At 38.1% G+C, this 20,249-nt stretch overlaps 1 protein-coding gene across 13 annotated transcripts in view; it reads right to left on the bottom strand.

Moving 5' to 3' along the window:
• eps15l1a (epidermal growth factor receptor pathway substrate 15-like 1a) overlaps window positions 1–20,249 on the bottom strand; it is a 280,134-nt gene that overhangs the window by 208,239 nt on the left and 51,646 nt on the right. For all 13 annotated transcript variants that reach the window (XR_005635392.1, XM_039767016.1, XM_039767020.1 and 10 more), the window contains exon 2: window positions 9,981–10,022. Coding sequence is in view for 12 of the 13 variants with exons in the window: in XM_039767016.1 (XP_039622950.1) it covers window positions 9,981–10,022 (42 nt within the window). In the remaining variant the exon portion in view is untranslated. The remainder of the gene's footprint in view (window positions 1–9,980; window positions 10,023–20,249) is intronic.

Genomic DNA, 20,249 nt, shown 5'->3' with positions numbered 1-20,249 from the left:
ACAGAATATATGAGTTTTAATAATGATGAGAATTTAGAAGTTAGCATGCACTTTAAGCTATTGAAAACAGAGTATAAATTTAAATGTCCACTACAATCAGTGGTAGCCCAAGACAGAAAACCAGAAGATTAGATAACCTATAGAGTGCAATGTGGACCAAACAATTGGAATAAGCTTTCAGAAGTACTGTGCGGTCGAACAATTAAAGCGAAATATAAAGGTAAGATATTAAGACCAGTAATGACATGTGGAGCTGTGACATGGACGGTAAAGAGAGTGCAAGAGTAGAAGTTAGATGAAGCAGAAATACGAATGTTGAGATGGATGTGTGGAATTACAAAAAACGGAAAGAATAAGAAATGAGACAATCAGTGGTTCAATAAAAGTGGGAGAGATATCCAAGAAAGTACAGGAAAGTTTGAGAGGTATGGGCATGTGAAAAGGAGAGACAACAAATATGTGGACAAAAGAGTGATGGGAATGGTAGAATAGGGGAAGAGAAGCAGAGGTTGATCAAAAAGTAAAAGGGGATTTGAAGGAAAAGTATTTGCCTGGTGAGGAGGTGCAGGGCCGAGCTGATTGGAAAAGGTTGATAACGCACATTGACCCCACACAGAAGTATGAAAAGATCAAGAAGAAGAAGAAGAAGTAGTGCTGTCACTGTTAACTATATTAGTGTGCGCCAGCATTACCTCCCCGAATTAGGTGAACAAGATCCCTGGGCATCTTTTGTAAAGAGTAGGGTGTTTCCCAGTGTCTTGGATAAATGACTTATTACGGCTTGGTCATTCTGGCCAGCTATTCATCCCCTGTCTCTAACCGGCTAACTATCTCTCTCAACTCTTCACCACCTCATAACTAATGTGTGGTGAAAGTACTGGCGCAAAAATGGCTGCTGTCACACATCGATGGTGGTTAAAGTGGCTCCACCTCGCTAAGTATAGCAGTTTGAATGTTTTGAAAAGCACTTTAGTGGTAGGGTGATGAACTGTGCTAGCCACCATGGATACAATGAGAAGTCAAGCAAAATGACAACTTTTATTGGCTAACTAAAAAGATTACAAGATTCAAGCTTTCGAGGCAACTCAGGCCCCTTCTTCAGGCAAGATGTGGTTTCCTGAAGAAGGGGCCTGAGCTGCCTCAAAAGCTTATATCTTGTAATCTTTTTAGTTAGCCAATAAAAAGTGTCATTGTGGTTGACTTCTCCTTGAAAAGCAGTTTAAAAATTCAATGTCGTCTTCTATGTAAGAAATAATAAGCTTTGTGAGTGTGGGACTATGTTTAGTTCTTTGAATTTTACATCAACATTTTTCTGTGCATGGGATACATGGAATTCAAGGGACCTTGCTGATGTGTCATCTGTATTTCACATAATGTTTTAACAGCAGTATCTACAGTATACATTGCCACATATTTATGTTGTATTTACTGTCCTTTGTGACCACAGATATCTACATAACAGTTTGCCACATCACTTCTGAACATGTGTTTTCAGGTACATGCGATAAGCTGTTAAGAGGCTGAAAACATGTTGGGGAAACCGAGCACCACTAAAAGAAGACATATTGGAATTGAGAATACTGAATCTTAATGAGAGATTCTGCTGTCAGTCTGGTTGTTATGAATATACAGATTTTATAAAAATCCTAAGTCTAAACATATTCTTGGAGAAGAAATTTGAAACAGAAAGCAAACGGATGCAGTCTACCACATGCAAAACATATATTTATACCCCACACCATCATTTGTTTGATGAGGCTGCTCATCATAGTATACTGGCTAATGTCTCATTTACTGCTGTTCCTTCAAGGCTTTGTAATTGTTTGTGTGGTAAGCGGCCACCACTGTTGCAAATCTTTAAAACAGGCTGTACTGTCAGGTTTGGTATGGCTTAGTAAAGTTTTGACATTCATATTATTAGGTGAAAGAATACTGTAAGGGAAAAGCGAAACGAGAGCTAGTTGACTTGTTTCAGGAAGGGACAAAATTAGTTACTCAAGGAAATGAGGGAAAACGGGAGACTTCTGGGGGCTGTGCAAGCAAAGTAATTTTGGAGAACACAATTAATCATACATGGCATGCTGAGGAACTGTGTGGCATGTTATGCACATCCAAGACAAATGGACACTCCTCAAACAAAGGAGTGCGACATTGCCGGTGTTTGGTCATAAACTTTGCATACAGGTAATAATTACAGTAGGGCTGCAACTAACAATTATTTTAATAATCGATTAATCAGGTGATTTGTTTGTCGATTGATCAGTTTAGTTGGATTGTAAATCATTAATTTGAAATTAGAGACGAAGTGCATGAAATGTAACTTTTCACCAAATAAACAGATTTGTACAAAATTTTCAGAAATGTATTTTTAAATGAACTACTTGTAGATTTTTTTTATTGATTTTATTGCATTCATTCCATACAAATCAATCAATTTTTACAAAAAGTAAAATTGATTTAAGAACAAATCGACCTCCACCCCTGAGAGAGAGAGCAAGGCAAACGGCGTAAAATTTAAGGCTTGTAAACATACCTAAATTAATAAGTTTCATAAGCCAATAGAGATGAATGCAGAAGACAAAGAAATACGGAAATAGTTGCTTCCTCTGTTCTTTAAAAGCTTATTTTAAAATATTACTGATTAGATCCTGCCATGTTTTGAAAAAAGTCTGTACGGATCCTCTAACTGAGTATTTGATTTTTTCCAATTTCAAATAGTATAACACATTGGATTCCCACTGACTTAAAAGAGGAGAGTTTGGGTTCTTCCAGTTTATCAGAATAAGTCTGTGTGCCAAAAGTGTAGTAAATGCAATCACAATTTTATTTTAAAATTTAATTACTTGTAGATATTTTAAACAAAATATAGGTTTTTATACAACCATTATATAATAATGCTAGGGGGCTCTGCCCCCTGCTCGCCCACCACTGGGTTTGGTTTACCAGATATACAATTTAAAGAGATTGTTATTTTCATTGGAATTGTTACATATGCATTATTTTCACTTTTACTTTAAAACTTCTGTAAAAACAATATCTGGAATGAACTTTTCTGCAAGATCGCACTGAATTTTTCCGTGTTTGGATTTACATCATGACAACGCAATGTGTAACTGCCTGTGTGTAAATATCGTTTCTTTCTCTCTAATAAAACTACTTTCTCGAACGGTTGTCCATGCTTTTTCTTCTTCGCTTTATCATTGGTGTGTCATCTAGAACGTATAAAATTATTGTCCTGATAAAATTAGTAAGAGCTGAGAGAGCAAGAAGTGTGTCTGCCAAAAGCATTCACAAGACTGAGGTTAGATGACCGTGGTCTTCTTTGAAAATAGTTGTAAGTAGGGCGTGACTTGAAAGAATCTCATGTTAAAAGTCTCCGTCTCACGAGATTTCATACCTCAACAACGTTTTTGGAATCTTTTAATTCTTGTTGGCAACACAAATTAGATGATCTACAAATCTCTGACGTAAAGTTTAAATCCAAACAATATATTCGATCACTTTTCGCTGTTCCATTATTTCACCGTGTAATAATTTCCGTTTGTTTGCGCTAATGAGATCTTTCCTATCCTTTTTTTGAGACTTTGGAATTTTTGTACTTCCATTATCTCTAACCTGCTGTGCATGTGTACCGTACCGCGACGTTCTACATTCTTATCTTCTCCTTGTCCTTTATTTCCAGCCTCAGGCACGATTAAATCTCTTTCTCACAGGATGTATCGCGCTGCTCGCGTTGTGAAGGAGGGGGCTGAATGCACGCTAAGGAGATGCAGTCGGATCAGCTGCTGTCTAGCGAGCTGCGTGTTCTGCTTGTTGCGCTGCACGTCGATTATTTAAAAGCCTGTACAGCAGCTATCCTTTTGCCACTATGCATCTCTGCAACTTGTGAATTTCGGGGGGTGGGGGGGGGAGCTGCACGCACGCTAAGGAGATGCAGTCGGATCATCTGCTGGCTTGTTGCTGCTGGCGAGCTGCATGTTCGGCTTGTTGTGCTATATGTCGAACATTTAAAAGCCTGTACAGCAGCTGTCCTTTTGTCTCACTGCCAAGTCTTGCGGGACATCAAAGTGTCTTCTGAGAAGATCACGTCACATCTCGTCTCCCTCATCCCCCTCCCAAGATTTAATTTTTTTTTATAATAGAGAGACATTGAAAATAAACAACAATAAATAGAAATGAGACAGTAGCACTTTTGGCTCCGTTTGTGGAATGAAAACACACACTCACATAAGATTTTCTTATGTGATAGCTTTCAATAAATTAACTAAACTCGCAATTTGGCTTATGTATTTCAGACTCATGTTAAACAAACACTTCAAAATTAAACATGTAATATGTTATTTATTTATTTTCAGTTTCTAGCAAAGCATCATGTAAATATCTGAGCAGCACAATATTGCACAACAGAAGAATCTGTTGCACCGTCACGACTTCATTGTTTTTTTTTTGTTGGTCTGCAGTAATGTCTTTTGAGTCAGACCGCTTTTTCCTTTTGCAGCAAAGCATATGGTTTTATTTGTGTGAAACTACAGTTGCATAAAATGTGGAAAAATAGAAATTGCACAAACAAATTTAGTTAAGTCCCCAAAGCTTTGAAATGAAGGAAGAAAAGGAGGGCAAAAGGAAGGAACAGACATCTGCTTAGTACAGGACAGTGCACTGTGGATAAGCCAGGCAACATGGAGCACCAATCCAATTATTTTTCTTTAAAAGAGTCACAGATAGTTAAAACCAAACCTGGCAGCATTATCCTCAGAAAGCAGGCTGCCTTTAACGTTCATGGAGTAAACAAGTTAGCAGTATTTACCAAGAAGTCAATACAAAACAAAGCTAGCTTAGCAGCAACTATAAACATGGTATGATATGGGACCACATTGTATGTTATGGGACGATCTCATCTAACTGCAAGAACAGAAGATAAAGAAGTTCTGCAAACAAACAAACATTTCTGACATGGTATGACATTCTCCTACTTTTTTATCATGATTGTAAGACATTACTACATCTCAAAAGGTTTAAGATAAGAAAAAATGTTTTCAAAAAAGAATATCATCTCAAACTTATTTTGTGATATTTCAGACCTCTAAGCCCTTCTGTTTTGAGTGAATGGTGATTTAAACAATGTGGAAGAAAACAATGAACACTATAAACATGAATGTTAATAATCTCTTGTTTCATATGAAATATTAACACTGTAATATAGAAAAATGTGTTTTAAACTGTTCATAATAATTGCACTAAATATTCATTTAGATGTTACACATTTCCAGCATATTTTCTTCATAAACTTTCAGTTGTATGTTTTCACACATACAGTACTATGAAAAAGTATTCAGCCCTTCCTGATATTCTCAGTGCCAATGTTTACACGGAATGTTTTCAGGCCTTCTACTAAAGGTACCTGTATGAACAAATAACACTTTTTAACTTAATTTGTTAATCTAATAAACAAACATATTCAACAACATGTAAAAAGTAACATTTCTCTAGTTAAATCAATCCCAATAAAGAAATACATAGTCTGCTTACTGAACAAAAGAAGTAAAATATAAACCTCACTTCTTAGGATGCTTACCATCAGGATGAAGTTTCAACAAGTACACAATGCGAGGAACAAAAGAAATTCTTCAAGGCCAGAAAAAACAATTGCTGATACTGAGCAGTGTGGACAGGCCTACAAAATCATTTCTAAGGCTTCAGGACTTAAACCACAGTGACAAGAAGCCCCAAATAGACAGCACTTGGAACAGTACCGAATATTACCAGGAATAGCCAGGCTGACAAAATTCCTTCCAGGGTGAAGCATAAAATAAATCATACTGGAAGTCATCAGTAATCCAAAAAACCATTCAAAGACCCGCAGGTTTCTATTGCCTCAGCAAAGACATGACTCCACCATCAAAAACAAACCAAGCAAAAAAAGGCTTTACTGGCATTTTTCAGAAAGCACCTGGATGATCACCAAGCCTTTTGGGAGAATGTTCTATGTTCCACTATGTCTGGAATAAAGAAAGAACAACCTTCCACAGTAAAAACATTATGGCAACAGTCAAACATGATTGTGAGAGCATGTGTTACTGGCCTGGACAATTTGACATAACTAAAGGAACCATAAATTGTACTTTATATCAGAACTAGCCATGTGCGCCCAACTATGTTGCGCGTGTTAAAGTTGTCTGTGAAGGGCTCCCTGTTTAAACGCGGCTGCCAGCCGTGAACTGGGCCCTTCATCGCACAGCATTATGATTTTTTATAAGGGAAACAAAATTAAAAAAGAAAACCCTTGGATATTGATTCGATAGGAACGGCCTACTCGGAATCACTGTCCGAATAGTAATTATGTGGTGGTGTAGGAGCATTTCTGCTTCCGTCCGTTCACAGCCCGTCTCGTTTTCACGACGCTATAATTTCCTCTCACAATATCTTCTCAACGTTTCTCCAATCTCGCAGGTTGCTTTGTGGCAATCCAAAGAGTAAGGCAATATACATGGAGCAATGGTTATAAAAACTTCACTGACATGTGAGCAAGCCACGGTACAACTGTGAGACGTGCAGCACTCGCCGGCTACAAAGTAACAATAATAATTTCCGGAACGTGCTGTTACGCTGTCATTCATTTTACCCACTGTCTTTCTTTCATTCATATGTCACGTAGGCACGTACCTTTTATCTTCGGCAATCTCATTCTCTAACCAGGCCTCAGGAGCTAACCAGCTAACAGAGCTGTCCACCACCCCTTTCATTATTCCGGCACATTGTTGACATCCATGAGTAACAACAATGTACAAAACTGGAAGGTGGTCTACGCATGCATGGAATTTGCGGACAAACAAAGATCAAGATCTAAATGAAGATCTCTTTAGTTAATTTAAAGCACAACAATTTGTTTAGTTTGAATGTCTGTGTTTTGAGGTGTGACTGGCGTACTACAGTCTTCAGTAGTATAAGCCTGGAGGAGATTCTTAGTGCAATGCCTATGTTTTAGCTGTCTCTCTACTGCCATCTAGTGCTTCTTCTTCTAATTCATTCGCGGACAAACAAAGATCAAGATCCAAATGAAGATTATATATAGAGATACAGTATTTCTAAAGAGAATGTCCAGATACCGGTGAGTTTGGTTATGTAGCAGGGCCAAGATTATAAACAAAAAAAAAAAAAAAACTCATCACAATCTTAAAAAAAAAAAAGAAGCAAAATTAAAGTACAGTACTGGCCTGGCCAAAGTTCAGGCTGAAATTCACTAAGTAATCTGTGGCACAACCTAAAACAAGTGGTTCATGCTTGATAGCCAACCATGTAAAAAATACTGGGAAGAACCTCCTCCACAGCAATCTGGAAAACAGATGCTGAATTATAGGATACATTGGATAGCAGTCATTGTGGCTAAAGGTAGTGCAACTAATTATTAAGAGAAAGTGCAAATTAATTTTTCCACAATACTGTTGGTATTCCTGAACTTCCATACAACAAATCACATGAGTTCAAAAAGAAAAAAAAGTGTTATTTATTCACCCAAGTGAAGCTCATATTAGATTTTTGTTGAAGAACTGAAACAGTCAAAAATACGTAATAACTGAGAAGCTGTTTACAAAACCCTGTACATAACTAACAAATATTTAATTCCCACAAAATATCAGAATTAGACAAACTTAACCAATTGTTTTCTTTTTGTTTAATAAAAAACAGTATATTACAATTGCTACGTACTGTTTATCAGTTCTATTTTAGGAACAGATGAGGACTAGAGGACTGGGATGCCCTAATAGACAAAACCGCAGACGCTTAAACAGTTAATAACAGGAATTACACTTTGTAATGAAAAACTGCAGTGACCATTGTAATTAGAATTCATGTGCCAGGTGAAATAAAAATATACAGGGTAAACAAAACAGAACCAGCTGTTGTCTTTTTGCTTGACCCAAGTCGCTAATCTTAACTGCCACAAGCATCAAACTCCACTTACAGTGCTTCCATAAAGCACAGTATTGCATGTTGACAAATTATTTCATGCACATTACCACAGCAAACATTTTAGAAACACGTATCATAATTCAATTTTTTGACAAACTTCCTACACTTAAATAATAATGTCACCCTACAGTCATCCTTTGACATTCCACCAACATAAAGGAACAAATGGTTAAGACAATAAATTTGTTGCATGTGTGACAAAGTGGTATAACAATTAAAAATTTAAAAGATTTAAAAAATTCATTTTTTTTTTTATTTTTGGCCGAAATTTTTATTTGAAACTTCGTATCCTTGAGCTATAAACAGTGACCAATAGTATTTTCTATTGTCTGCATGTAGGTAAAAACATCACATAGTTTTTAATTTTGTTACAGCACTTCCCAAGATGTACAATACATTTTAAATAAGAACAGGCTTATTTCTATGATTCAGATATATTTGTTTAATTCACATAGTATGATGGGTTACGCTGATAAGAGAATATTTGACAGATCCTGCAAAACTGCTCCATAATATATACTGTACTACAGAAATAAGTTCATTTTGCAGTGGAGACAATAACATTTCCACATCAGGTGACTTATGCTCTAATTACAGTGAACATTTTTATTGTTTGTACCAGATATTTGTAAGCTTGCTCTCATCTCTGCCATTTAACAAGGACATTTGACTTACCTGCTGTATAATAAAAAACACTAAAATTCTTGAACAAATAGAGGCTATTCAGCTTCATTCTCATTTATCTCAAAATAATCTTTATGAACAGTTCCAGTCTGGTTTTCGTCCCCTCCATAGTACTAACAACCTCCTTTTGGCAGCTGATTCTGGTTTAATTACTATTCTCATCCTCCTTGATCCGAGTGTGGCCTTTGACACCATTTGTCACACTACTCTTCTTAATAGATTGTCTTCGATTGGCATTACCCACACACCACTAGATTGGTTCAGATCCTACCTCTCAGGCCACACTCAAATTGTTCAGCTTAAAACTTTCACATCCCAACCCACCGCTGTTACTTCAGGTGTGTCCCAGGGCTCTGTCCTGGGACCTCTCCTTTTCATTATTTACCTCCTTCCCCTTGGAAATATCTTTTGTAAATATAACATTAGCTTCTACTGTTATGCTGATGACACCCAGCTCTATCTCACTAGCAAACCTACTTTTTTCCTTTCCATCCTACTTGTTTATTGATTGTATAGCAGAAATCAAATCCTGGTTCCCAAATCAGTAATTAAATAATGTCCAATTTAATGGAAAGTTTTAAGTACAGCCTTAGAAATTTCCAAGGTTGCAAATTATTTATTACAACAGAAGATGTATAAAATAAAGCTTTAATATATTGTAAAATATGTGAATATTCATAAAATCTGCAGACACGTGAAAAGAATACGATGCTACTCTGTGTCTCAGGAATTTTAAATGATAATCAAATTGGCCTTGCCAGGCAGAAAGGCATAATAACCAAGACCCTGGATTGTACTGTAATCCACAGCATTGTCAGTTCAATACTTGCTGCTGTGAGACCCTGAAAGTATTACTTTGTTACTATTGCAATGTATGAAATATGTAAACAGTTTTACTTTGCACTTGTGATTTTTTTTTATTGAAGGCTTTGCTAAATACATGAATTTAAATGTAAGGCAATGCACAACCAAAACTTTTCCTATTGATAACAATTTTTTTTTTACTGTTCTCTGGGAAAAAAAGCAAGCCAAATTACATTGATTCGCAAAGTTGCAAAAATGTATGCTAAATATGCAATACACCCAAATTACTGTAAGGTATATTGCTAGAAACAGAGCTGGAGGTTGAAAAGCAGGCTTGGAAGAAATGAAGCAGAGCATATAAGGCCACCAGCTAGATGCAAATCACAAGGGCCACCATCTGGCATGGCAGTTTAAACAAGCAAAATGATGCATATAAACTGAGCCTCCATCTTTGCAGTTGCAAGCCTCCTAAATCAAAAGCATAAACCAGCCATTATAAACTGAATCAAGCCCATACTCACCTGCCTATAAAGTGTCTCGTACACAGGATTCCCACTGGAGAGCTAAAAAACAAAAAAGGCATAGAAGAGAATTAAAACAGACTCCTAAACTAAAGGTGATTTCACTACTTATTTGCTGATTAGAATTTGTAGCACTTCAAGAAAAGGTACCATGTGTACAACAAAACCTTTAATAGACAATATGTCTAATATTTTGGTCCATTCATCCATCCATTATCCATCCATCCATCCATTTTCTAACCCGCTGAATCCAAATACAGGGTCACGGGGGTCTGCTGGAGCCAATCCCAGCCAACACAGGGCACAAGGCAGGAACCAATCCTGGGCAGGGTGCCAGCCCACCACAGGGCACACACACCAGGGACAATTTAGGATCGCCAGTGCACCTAACCTGCATGTCTTTGAACTGTGGGAGGAAACCCACGCAGACAACATGCAAACTCCACGCAGGGAGGACCCGGGAAGCGAGCCCAGGTCTCCTTACAGCGAGGCAGCAGAGCTACCACTGCGCCACCCTAATATTTTGATGCATTACATATTCATATCTAAATCAATTAGTATTTTTAATTACTAGATTTTATATATTTCAAAATAGAAGAAAGTTGTTTTTTTAATATATTTATTTGTACACTGCTTAAACTGATAGCACTATGAAGTGTCCATAAAAACTGGGCAGAAACATTAAAAGTCTCACTATTCCCAAGGACCATTTATTCATTTCCTTGAAATATGTCATTGTCACAAATACCGTCCTGCCACACAAAAGAACTGACATTTGACATCATTACTAAGAAACTACCAAACCAATGAAAAAACACTGGGCTCCTTTCTATATCCTTGTTAAACAGAATGAAACTAGCCAACCCGCGGCGTACTATACACCGCATAATCAGGCCGGTTTTTTAATGATTTTTAAGCACAGGGAGAAAATTAACATTTGAAAAATCTGTAATGTAATAAATCAGCAAGAAAAGCAACATTGTAACAATGCACGGAACGAACCAACACACAATCGTCCGTGACTGAAAACAGGCGGACCGCCATCGCGCCCTGCCTGCTCATGTGCCCACCTCCAACTCGTCACTCGAGTCGATGTCGTCTTTGCACAGTCCACATGCACTTATGACTCACGTAGACTTTTCATTGCTCCGTTCGGTTTAGGCTGCTTTTCTATATATAATCCACCAAGACACCCGACCACGGTAGTAGGGCGAATTGCTGTATGTAGCGTGTAAAACAGTTTGCTATGTTGCACGCGGTCGTGCATCATAACCGAAAACTCGTTTTTTAAAGACTGCTTACTTCATTGTGATTTAACCTCAGTTGTAAAGGATTGTTTTAAGGATCCCATGGGATACCCCTTGCAAACCGTTTTACACGCTGCATATGGCAATTCACCTCCGCGAGAAACATGCCTCTATGAACAGTCAACGTGGCTCGGAGTTGCATGTGGGCTCTATGACAGACGAATATAAATGATGCCGTTTTTTCTGTGTCGTCGCGTCCGAGTTGGTGGGCGTGGCTCTGCGAGTTGTCGTCGTATCCAATGGTCTTGGAGTTGGTGGGCGTGGCTCCTTCCTGTGTGCGCCATAGGTGTCTTACTTGTCGACGGCTTAGTGAATCCACGCCCCTTCCAGCGTGCTTTCCATGGGTGTCTTGCCTTAGTGAATTATATACAGTGGTGTGAAAAACTATTTGCCCCCTTCCTGATTTCTTATTCTTTTGTATGTTTGTCACACAAAATGTTTCTGATCATCAAACACATTTAACCATTAGTCAAATATAACACAAGTAAACACAAAATGCAGTTTTTAAATGATGGTTTTTATTATTTAAGGAGAAAAAAAATCCAAACATTCATGGCCCTGTGTGAAAAAGTAATTGCCCCCTTGTTCAAAAATCACCTAACTGTGGTGTATCACACCTGAGTTCAATTTCCGTAGCCACCCCCAGGCCTGATTACTGCCACACCTGTTTCAATCAAGAAATCACTTAAATAGGAGCTGCCTGACACAGAGAAGTAGACCAAAAGCACCTCAAAAGCTAGACATCATGCCAAGATCCAAAGAAATTAAGGAACAAATGAGAACAGAAGTAACTGAGATCTATCAGTCTGGTAAAGGTTATAAAGCCATTTCTAAAGCTTTGGGACTCCAGCGAACCACAGTGAGAGCCATTATCCACAAATGGCAAAAACATGGAACAGTGGTGAACCTTCCCAGGAGTGGCCGGCCGACCAAAATTACCCCAAGAGCGCAGAGACGACTCATCCGAGAGGTCACAAAAGACCTCAGGACAACGTCTAAAGAACTGCAGGCCTCACTTGCCTCAATTAAGGTCAGTGTTCACGACTCCACCATAAGAAAGAGACTGGGCAAAACGGCCTGCATGGCAGATTTCCAAGACGCAAACCACTGTTAAGCAAAAAGAACATTAGGGCTCGTCTCAATTTTGCTAAGAAACATCTCAATGATTGCCAAGACTTTTGGGAAAATACCTTGTGGACTGATGAGACAAAAGTTGAACTTTTTGGAAGGCAAATGTCCCATTACATCCGGCGTAAAAGGAACACAGCATTTCAGAAAAAGAACATCATACCAAGAGCAAAATATGGTGGTGGTAGTGTGATGGTCTGGGGTTGTTTTGCTGCTTCAGGACCTGGAAGGCTTGCTGTGATAGATGGAACCATGAATTCTACTGTCTACCAAAAAATCCTGAAGGAGAATGTCCGGCCATCTGTTCGTCAACTCAAGCTGAAGCGATCTTGGGTGCTGCAACAGGACAATGACCCAAAACACACCAGCAAATCCACCTCTGAAGGGCTGAAGAAAAACAAAATGAAGACTTTGGAGTGGCCTAGTCAAAGTCCTGACCTGAATCCAATTGAGATGCTATGGCATGACCTTAAAAAGGCGGTTCATGCTAGAAAACCCTCAAATAAAGCTGAATTACAACAATTCTGCAAAGATGAGTGGGCCAAAATTCCTCCAGAGCTGTAAAAGACTCATTGCAAGTTACATAAGCGCTTGATTGCAGTTATTGCTGCTAAGGGTGGCCCAACCAGTTATTAGGTTCAGGGGCAATTACTTTTCACACAGGGCCATGTAGGTTTGGATTTTTTTTCTCCTTAAATAATAAAAACCATCATTTAAAAACTGCATTTTGTGTTTACTTGTGTTACATTTGACTAATGGTTAAATGTGTTTGATGATCAGAAACATTTTGTGTGACAAACATGCAAAAGAATAAGAAATCAGGAAGGGGGCAAATAATTTTTCACACCACTGTATATAGATGTTGCCTGTAACCAATAAAAATATTTTCTGGGTATACTAAATGTGACTATGGTATACACTTTACAAGATGAAAACTGAAAGGTGTAGACTTTAAGGACAAAAAGGTTTTTTCTTGTTAACACGAGGTTTTAAAAATTTTTTACAAGAATCTATAGTAAGCATTAAAGGTTTTAATCAGGCCTGAAGTAAACCTCAGGAAAGAAAAAACGTGATTGAACAATAATCTTGGTGAACAGAAGAATTTATTCATATAGCCACACACAACATGAGAAACAATGGGGGAATCTGCCGCCTACAATTTTGCACAAGAAGTGACTTGGTTTCTAAACATGAGGAATAACGCTGTCTTTAAAGGTCATTAGAAAGGAAGGAAAAAAAAATGCATGCAATTCAAACTAAATCTAATCAGATATGTGAACGCAACAACCATAACCACATTTCAGCAGAATGGTTCAGGCCAGCAGCTCTCTCTCTCTGCTTCAGAGCTTGTAAAATATTTATCACCGATTACTGCTTTTAAGTAAGGGTGTTAAAGGAGCTGAAAATAGCAAAACAGAGGACATTAAGCCAATCAAGACTGACTGCTTGGGCTTAACTAGACATGATGGGCTTTGCAACAACAATCGATTTAAAAGCCCCATTAGAATATAATCCTGTCAATCAACGCTATTAACATTTTAACTATTTCATATCAAATATAAATGTCTTTTTCTAATTTGGATTCAAAACCTGCTTTTTCAGTTTGATGACCTATATCTGCTGAACCTGGAAAGGTGTAAAGATAACACTACACCATTACAACACACAGGAATGTTCATGGCCATGTGTGAAATAACAGATGTTGCAGCAGCTGGCCTTTCATTTCAAAACAATATCGCGGGTGGACTGGGACTTATACTACACACTAATAAGTATTACCAGTTAAACAATAGAACCCCATAGAAACAGAAATGGCATTGAGTTGGAACATAATTGTGGATGGGTTTGAAAGTGACCACAGAAAGACAAAGAGGAAGCCACACTATCAACTGGAGAGCACTTTTCCATGCTAGTGTGAACAGACCTTGTCATGGGGTTTAAAGGACACTTCATGTCTTTGCTCCAGCACAGCACAGCTCTTCTCTTCATGTTGAGTAATGGCAACTACAGACTCCAAGGGGAAGAAACAAGCTGAGGTATCATATGAAGCCAACCAGAGGAATAACAAACACCTGTGACCCCAATTGTCCCAAACATTATGGCACCCTGAAATGGAGTATGGGAGGTTGGAGGGCATGTAAAAAAGTGTTGTCATCTCTACATAGTGTGACCAAAATGTATGCAAAACTCCTTAAATGAAAGTCTGAAATGTACACTTTAATCACGATGTCTGAATTGTTTGATTTGTAATTTTAAGCTGTGAAGCAGAGGGGGGTGGAAATCAAGGGAAAATGTGCCTTTATCCCAAACATTATGGATGGCACTGTATAAAATGCCTTCTTTTATATTTAATTATTCACTTTATATTCATGGGCGGCACGGTGGCGCAGTGGTAGTGCTGCTGCCTCGCAGTTAGAGGAGACCCAGGTCCTCCCTGTGTGGAGTTTTCATGTTCTCCCCGTGTCTGCGTGGGTTTCCTCCCACAATCCAAAGACATGCAGGTTAGGTGCATTGGCGATTCTAAATTGTCCTTGTAGTGTGTGCTTGGTGTGTGGGTGTGTTTGTGTGTGTCCTGTGGTGGGTTGGCACCCTGCCCAGGATTGGTTCCTGCCTTGTGCCCTGTGTTGGCTGGGATTGGCTCCAGCAGACCCCCGTGACCCTGTGTTTGGATTCAGCGGGTTGGAAAATGGATGGACTTTATGTTCATATACGGATTGTGCTGAACTATACATATCAATCACAACAAACCAAAAGATACCATAATGTCACAAATTAACTGTGATTGAATGAACAAAAATTAACATTAAATCACAAAAACTTGCTGAGCGACAGTTCTGCATATAAAAGGCAATACTAAAGACTCTTAACTGAACAGACTTGAATTTTTTTTTTTGGATGAATCCACTTGGTGTTTTGTTTTTTTTTCAGTTACTCATTCAAATACAGACATTTTTAACCTGAACATTCTAATCAGAATTTCTGCTTAATATGTCTGGTCCTTGTGATGTAGGTGTCATCGTTGACTTAACCATGGAGGTACAGTGTATGATCACATTTAAGTTCTACCGTGGATAAGTCGGGACTTGATTTTACCGTATAAATTCCAGTATTTTATAATGTCGGTCGTATAAGTTGAATGCAGAAAACTCAAGCTATTGGTCCAAGAGATTATGATATTCTAACACTCAACTGAGAGAGTAACCATTGAGCACGCGGCCTTTTGTTTCTATGTATTGTGCCTACGTGACCACACAGTAATACCCAACCTATTCCAAAGCGACATTTGCACTGTTTTGTGGGGTTTTTTTTGTATCTCACACCCTCATACACCTTTATCATAAGAGCATCCCTTATCTACAATAGAGCATTCGACCAGAAGAAAATATGAAGCTGGCTTTAAATTAAACGTTGCTGAAGTGGCAAAAGAAATTGGTTACTGAACTGCTGCAAAAAAATTTGACGTGTCTGAGAAATTGATGTGTGATTGGAGCAGGCAAGAAGATGTAAAAAAAAAACATTACGTGTCATATTTTTGAACAGGCGTATATGTCGGGTCTGATTTTATGATAGATTTTTCTGTTTTCAAGACCCGACTTATACACGAGTATATACGGTATTTAATGAAACATGCTTATGAAATTATGACTTTTCTGCACGTTTCCCTTAAATACACCTAGTCTTACAATCAAGGATCAATAATGGCAGGTGTTTCTCATTAATGCATAATGGGCTAAGACAATTCACTATTTTGTGTGTGATTGTGATATTTAAGCAGGCCTGAGAAATGATCACGAATATATTTATCATGACTTGAAAAGATACAGAGAAGAGTCTTAACATGAAGAGTTTAACACAGAGTGCCTGAGGCTTTAAGTGTGAGGATGATGGGATCTACTGTTCATTAAGAAAGAGTTTAGAAACAAGATGTGGACCATTAATATGTTTGGAGATCATTTAATTGATTTAAAATAAAAGAACATATATATGAGTGAATGGTGGTCTTTTGATACATGTATAAAAAAAAATAACAGCTTTGTTTAAACTTCCTTGACAAACAGAATATGACTATTGATCTGTTAAAAAAACCCACCAAGACCAGGTTCATGGGGTCAACATTGTCACATGTACAATAGTATTATGACATATGATGGCCCCTTCTGTGTGCTTTGGTTACAATAAGAGCACATACTCTGTTAATTCTGCTTTATGGAAAAAAAACACCAAAGGGTAACTTGTTGTCAGTTTATTAAGGTGTCAAGAATATCTCATTTAACAAAATCACATCAGGGATGCCTCCCATATCTTCTTATCAGTTAACATCAAAATCTTGCCTAGAGTTATCACAAATTGAAACTTTATAATATTACAAATTAATCAACTATTGTTCAATTAGGTTAAATTAACAGTTCAAAATCTTCTTGTCTATATAATGAATCTAAGACATGCATTGGGAAATGTAATTGCCTCGTAGCATGTAGACTAACTTTGAGATCTGTTATTTATTTAAATAGACACACAAGGGCAGTATTTGAGCTACATGTCAGATTATTTCACATTAGAAACCAGAATGCTGCAGATGCCTTCAGCGAAAATGAAGACTCCTGAAGGTAGTTCAGATTGGCAGCATTTTCAACAAGAGAGGATTCTGCAGCCCTAAAGTTGTGCTGAAATACTGTACTAATTTAGTACATCTTCAATACATAACCACACTGGGCACAAGAATGCCATGTTAGGTCTGACTGCAGGAACCTTCTATGCCAGAATAAACAAAAATAAAAAAAGATCAAACTACGACCAGCAGCAGTGTTTCCCACACAGCTATTTTTATTGAAATCTTTTTTTACAGCTAATTTATTGCCATACTTTAAAGACATTGTACACTGTTTATGTTGTGTGTTTTAGTGGGCCACATAAAATTAATATTATAAGCTATTTAAATATATCTATTATCTATATATTGTTTTCTGCCCCATAGGATTACACAGGCACTAATAATTAGATTTCATTGTGACAATGACTGACTGACTGACTGTAATCCTCCTGCACTGAAAAACTGGTCAAGCTATTTATTCATTATTGCACAGACCCACAAACATCAAGCGATCTGTTCAGCTAAATATCATGAATGTTTTATGGACAACGAGAGAATACTGAAGTCTCAGCACACAACCTTCATATCTAATGCAGCTTATATCTTCCAATACAGCCTTATTCATTATAGGATCATGGCTGCAAAAGCAGTAATATGGTAGCGCAACAACAACATACATATAACTGTCAGGGAAGACTGTCAACATTTTTTGGTTTTACTTCATATTGATATTTTGCAGACATAAAAATTATTTCACAAAATCGTGTTCAGATAACAATATAGCAGGAGGTTTGTTGAGTTTTGCAATCTCAAGTAGGCTGTTCAGAAACGAAGACTACACAACCACAGATTTACAGTGTAGTGCATGTGTTACTTGCAATTTTATTTCACTATTTCATCCGAACCTTGTTCTAATGACACCCATTAGAATGTTGGGGATGTACTTATTGTACATGACGTTTGTTCAGATGAAGAAGGTAGAAAAGACTCCACTCACATGGAAAGAATGAATACGCAACTGCATTTAGCTCTGTTTCTGTGCGTTATTGGGGCTTCATCTTAATTTAAATAGAACATTTCTTTTTTCTTAATTGTTAATTAACATTTGTTTGCTTACTATTAATGTTATTAAAAATAATTGATAAAGTTCAATTTTCTTTGTTTTTTTTTAAACAGATTAGCAAAATGCAAAATTGTAATAATCATCATTACCATTAAGCAATCGATTTGAAACTATAAAATTATGAAGTGTAATTGTCAACACTAAGAATATAGTGGAAATGGTCATGTGACCAAGACAGTGACATTGTCCTGAGTGGAACCATAAGCCCCAAAAAACAGTTGCTCCCAGTGCAATATCAAACCCCTGTGAGAAACAATAGGCTAAGAGAGTAGGCAGACGGACAGTTAGTTGGATGTGAAAGCCACGATAGATAGATAGATAGATAGATAGATAGATAGATAGATAGATAGATAGATAGATAGATAGATAGATAGATAGATAGATAGATAGATAGATAGATAGATGTGAATGGCACTACATAATAGATAGACAGACAGACAGACACTTTATCCATCCATCCATTATCCAATCCGCTATATCCTAACTACAGGGTCACGGGGGTCTGCTGAAGCCAACCTCAGCCAACACGGGGCGCAAGGCAGGAAACAAACCCCGGGCAGGGCACCAGCCCACCACAGGGCGTACACGCACGCACGCACAAACGCACACAGCCACACACACAGGACACTCTAGGGACAATTTAGGATCGCCAATGCACCTAACCTGCTTGTCTTTGGACTGTGGGAGGAAACCAACGCAGACACGGGGAGAACATGCAAACTCCACGCAGGAAGGATCCGGGAAGCGAACCCAGGTCTCCTAACTGTGAGGCATTAGCGCTACCCACTGTGCCACCATGCCGCCCCTTAGAAACTTTATTAATTTATTTAATTTAATTAATCTTATTAATTTAAATTAATTGATTATTAAGGAAATTGCAGGGTTACAACAGTAGACCAAAAAGTCACAAATATATGTACAGTGGTGTGAAAAACTATTTGCCCCCTTCCTGATTTCTTATTCTTTTGCATGTTTGTCACACAAAATGTTTCTGATCATCAAACACATTTAACCATTAGTCAAATATAACACAAGTAAACACAAAATGCAGTTTTTAAATGATGGTTTTTATTATTTAGGGAGAAAAAAAAATCCAAACCTACATGGCCCTGTGTGAAAAAGTAATTGCCCCCTTGTTCAAAAATCACCTAACTGTGGTGTATCACCCCTGAGTTCAATTTCCGTAGCCACCCCCAGGCCTGATTACTGCCACACCTGTTTCAATCAAGAAATCCCTTAAATAGGAGCTGCCTGACACAGAGAAGTAGACCAAAAGCACCTCAAAAGCTAGACATCATGCCAAGATCCAAAGAAATTCAGGAACAAATGAGAACAGAAGTAATTGAGATTATCAGTCTGGTAAAGGTTATAAAGCCATTCCTAAAGCTTTGGGACTCCAGCGAACCACAGTGAGAGCCATTATCCACAAATGGCAAAAACATGAAACAGTGGTGAACCTTCCCAGGAGTGGCGGCCGACCAAAATTACCCCAAGAGCGCAGAGACGACTCATCCGAGAGGTCACAAAAGACCCCAGGACAACGTCTAAAGAACTGCAGGCCTCACTTGCCTCAATTAAGGTCAGTGTTCACGACTCCACCATAAGAAAGAGACTGGGCAAAACGGCCTGCATGGCAGATTTCCAAGACGCAAACCACTGTTAAGCAAAAGAACATTAGGGCTCGTCTCAATTTTGCTAAGAAACATCTCAATGATTGCCAAGACTTTTGGGAAAATACCTTGTGGACTGATGAGACAAAAGTTGAACATTTTGGAAGGCAAATGTCCCGTTACATCTGGCGTAAAAGGAACACAGCATTTCAGAAAAAGAACATCATATCAACAGTAAAATAAGGTGGTGGTGGTGTGATGGTCTGGGGTTGTTTTGCTGCTTCAGGACCTGGAAGGCTTGCTATGATAGATGGAACCATGGATTCTACTGTCTACCAAAAAATCCTGAAGGAGAATGTCCGGCCATCTGTTCGTCAACTCAAGCTGAAGCGATCTTGGGTGCTGCAACAGGACAATGACCCAAAACACACCAGCAAATCCACCTCTGAATGGCTGAAGAAAAACAAAATGAAGACTTTGGAGTGGCCTAGTCAAAGTCCTGACCTGAAT

Source organism: Polypterus senegalus, chromosome 10 (genome assembly GCF_016835505.1).
Source record: "Polypterus senegalus isolate Bchr_013 chromosome 10, ASM1683550v1, whole genome shotgun sequence".
Lineage (NCBI taxonomy): Eukaryota > Metazoa > Chordata > Cladistia > Polypteriformes > Polypteridae > Polypterus > Polypterus senegalus.
This window is presented reverse-complemented; position numbering and strand designations above follow the sequence as displayed.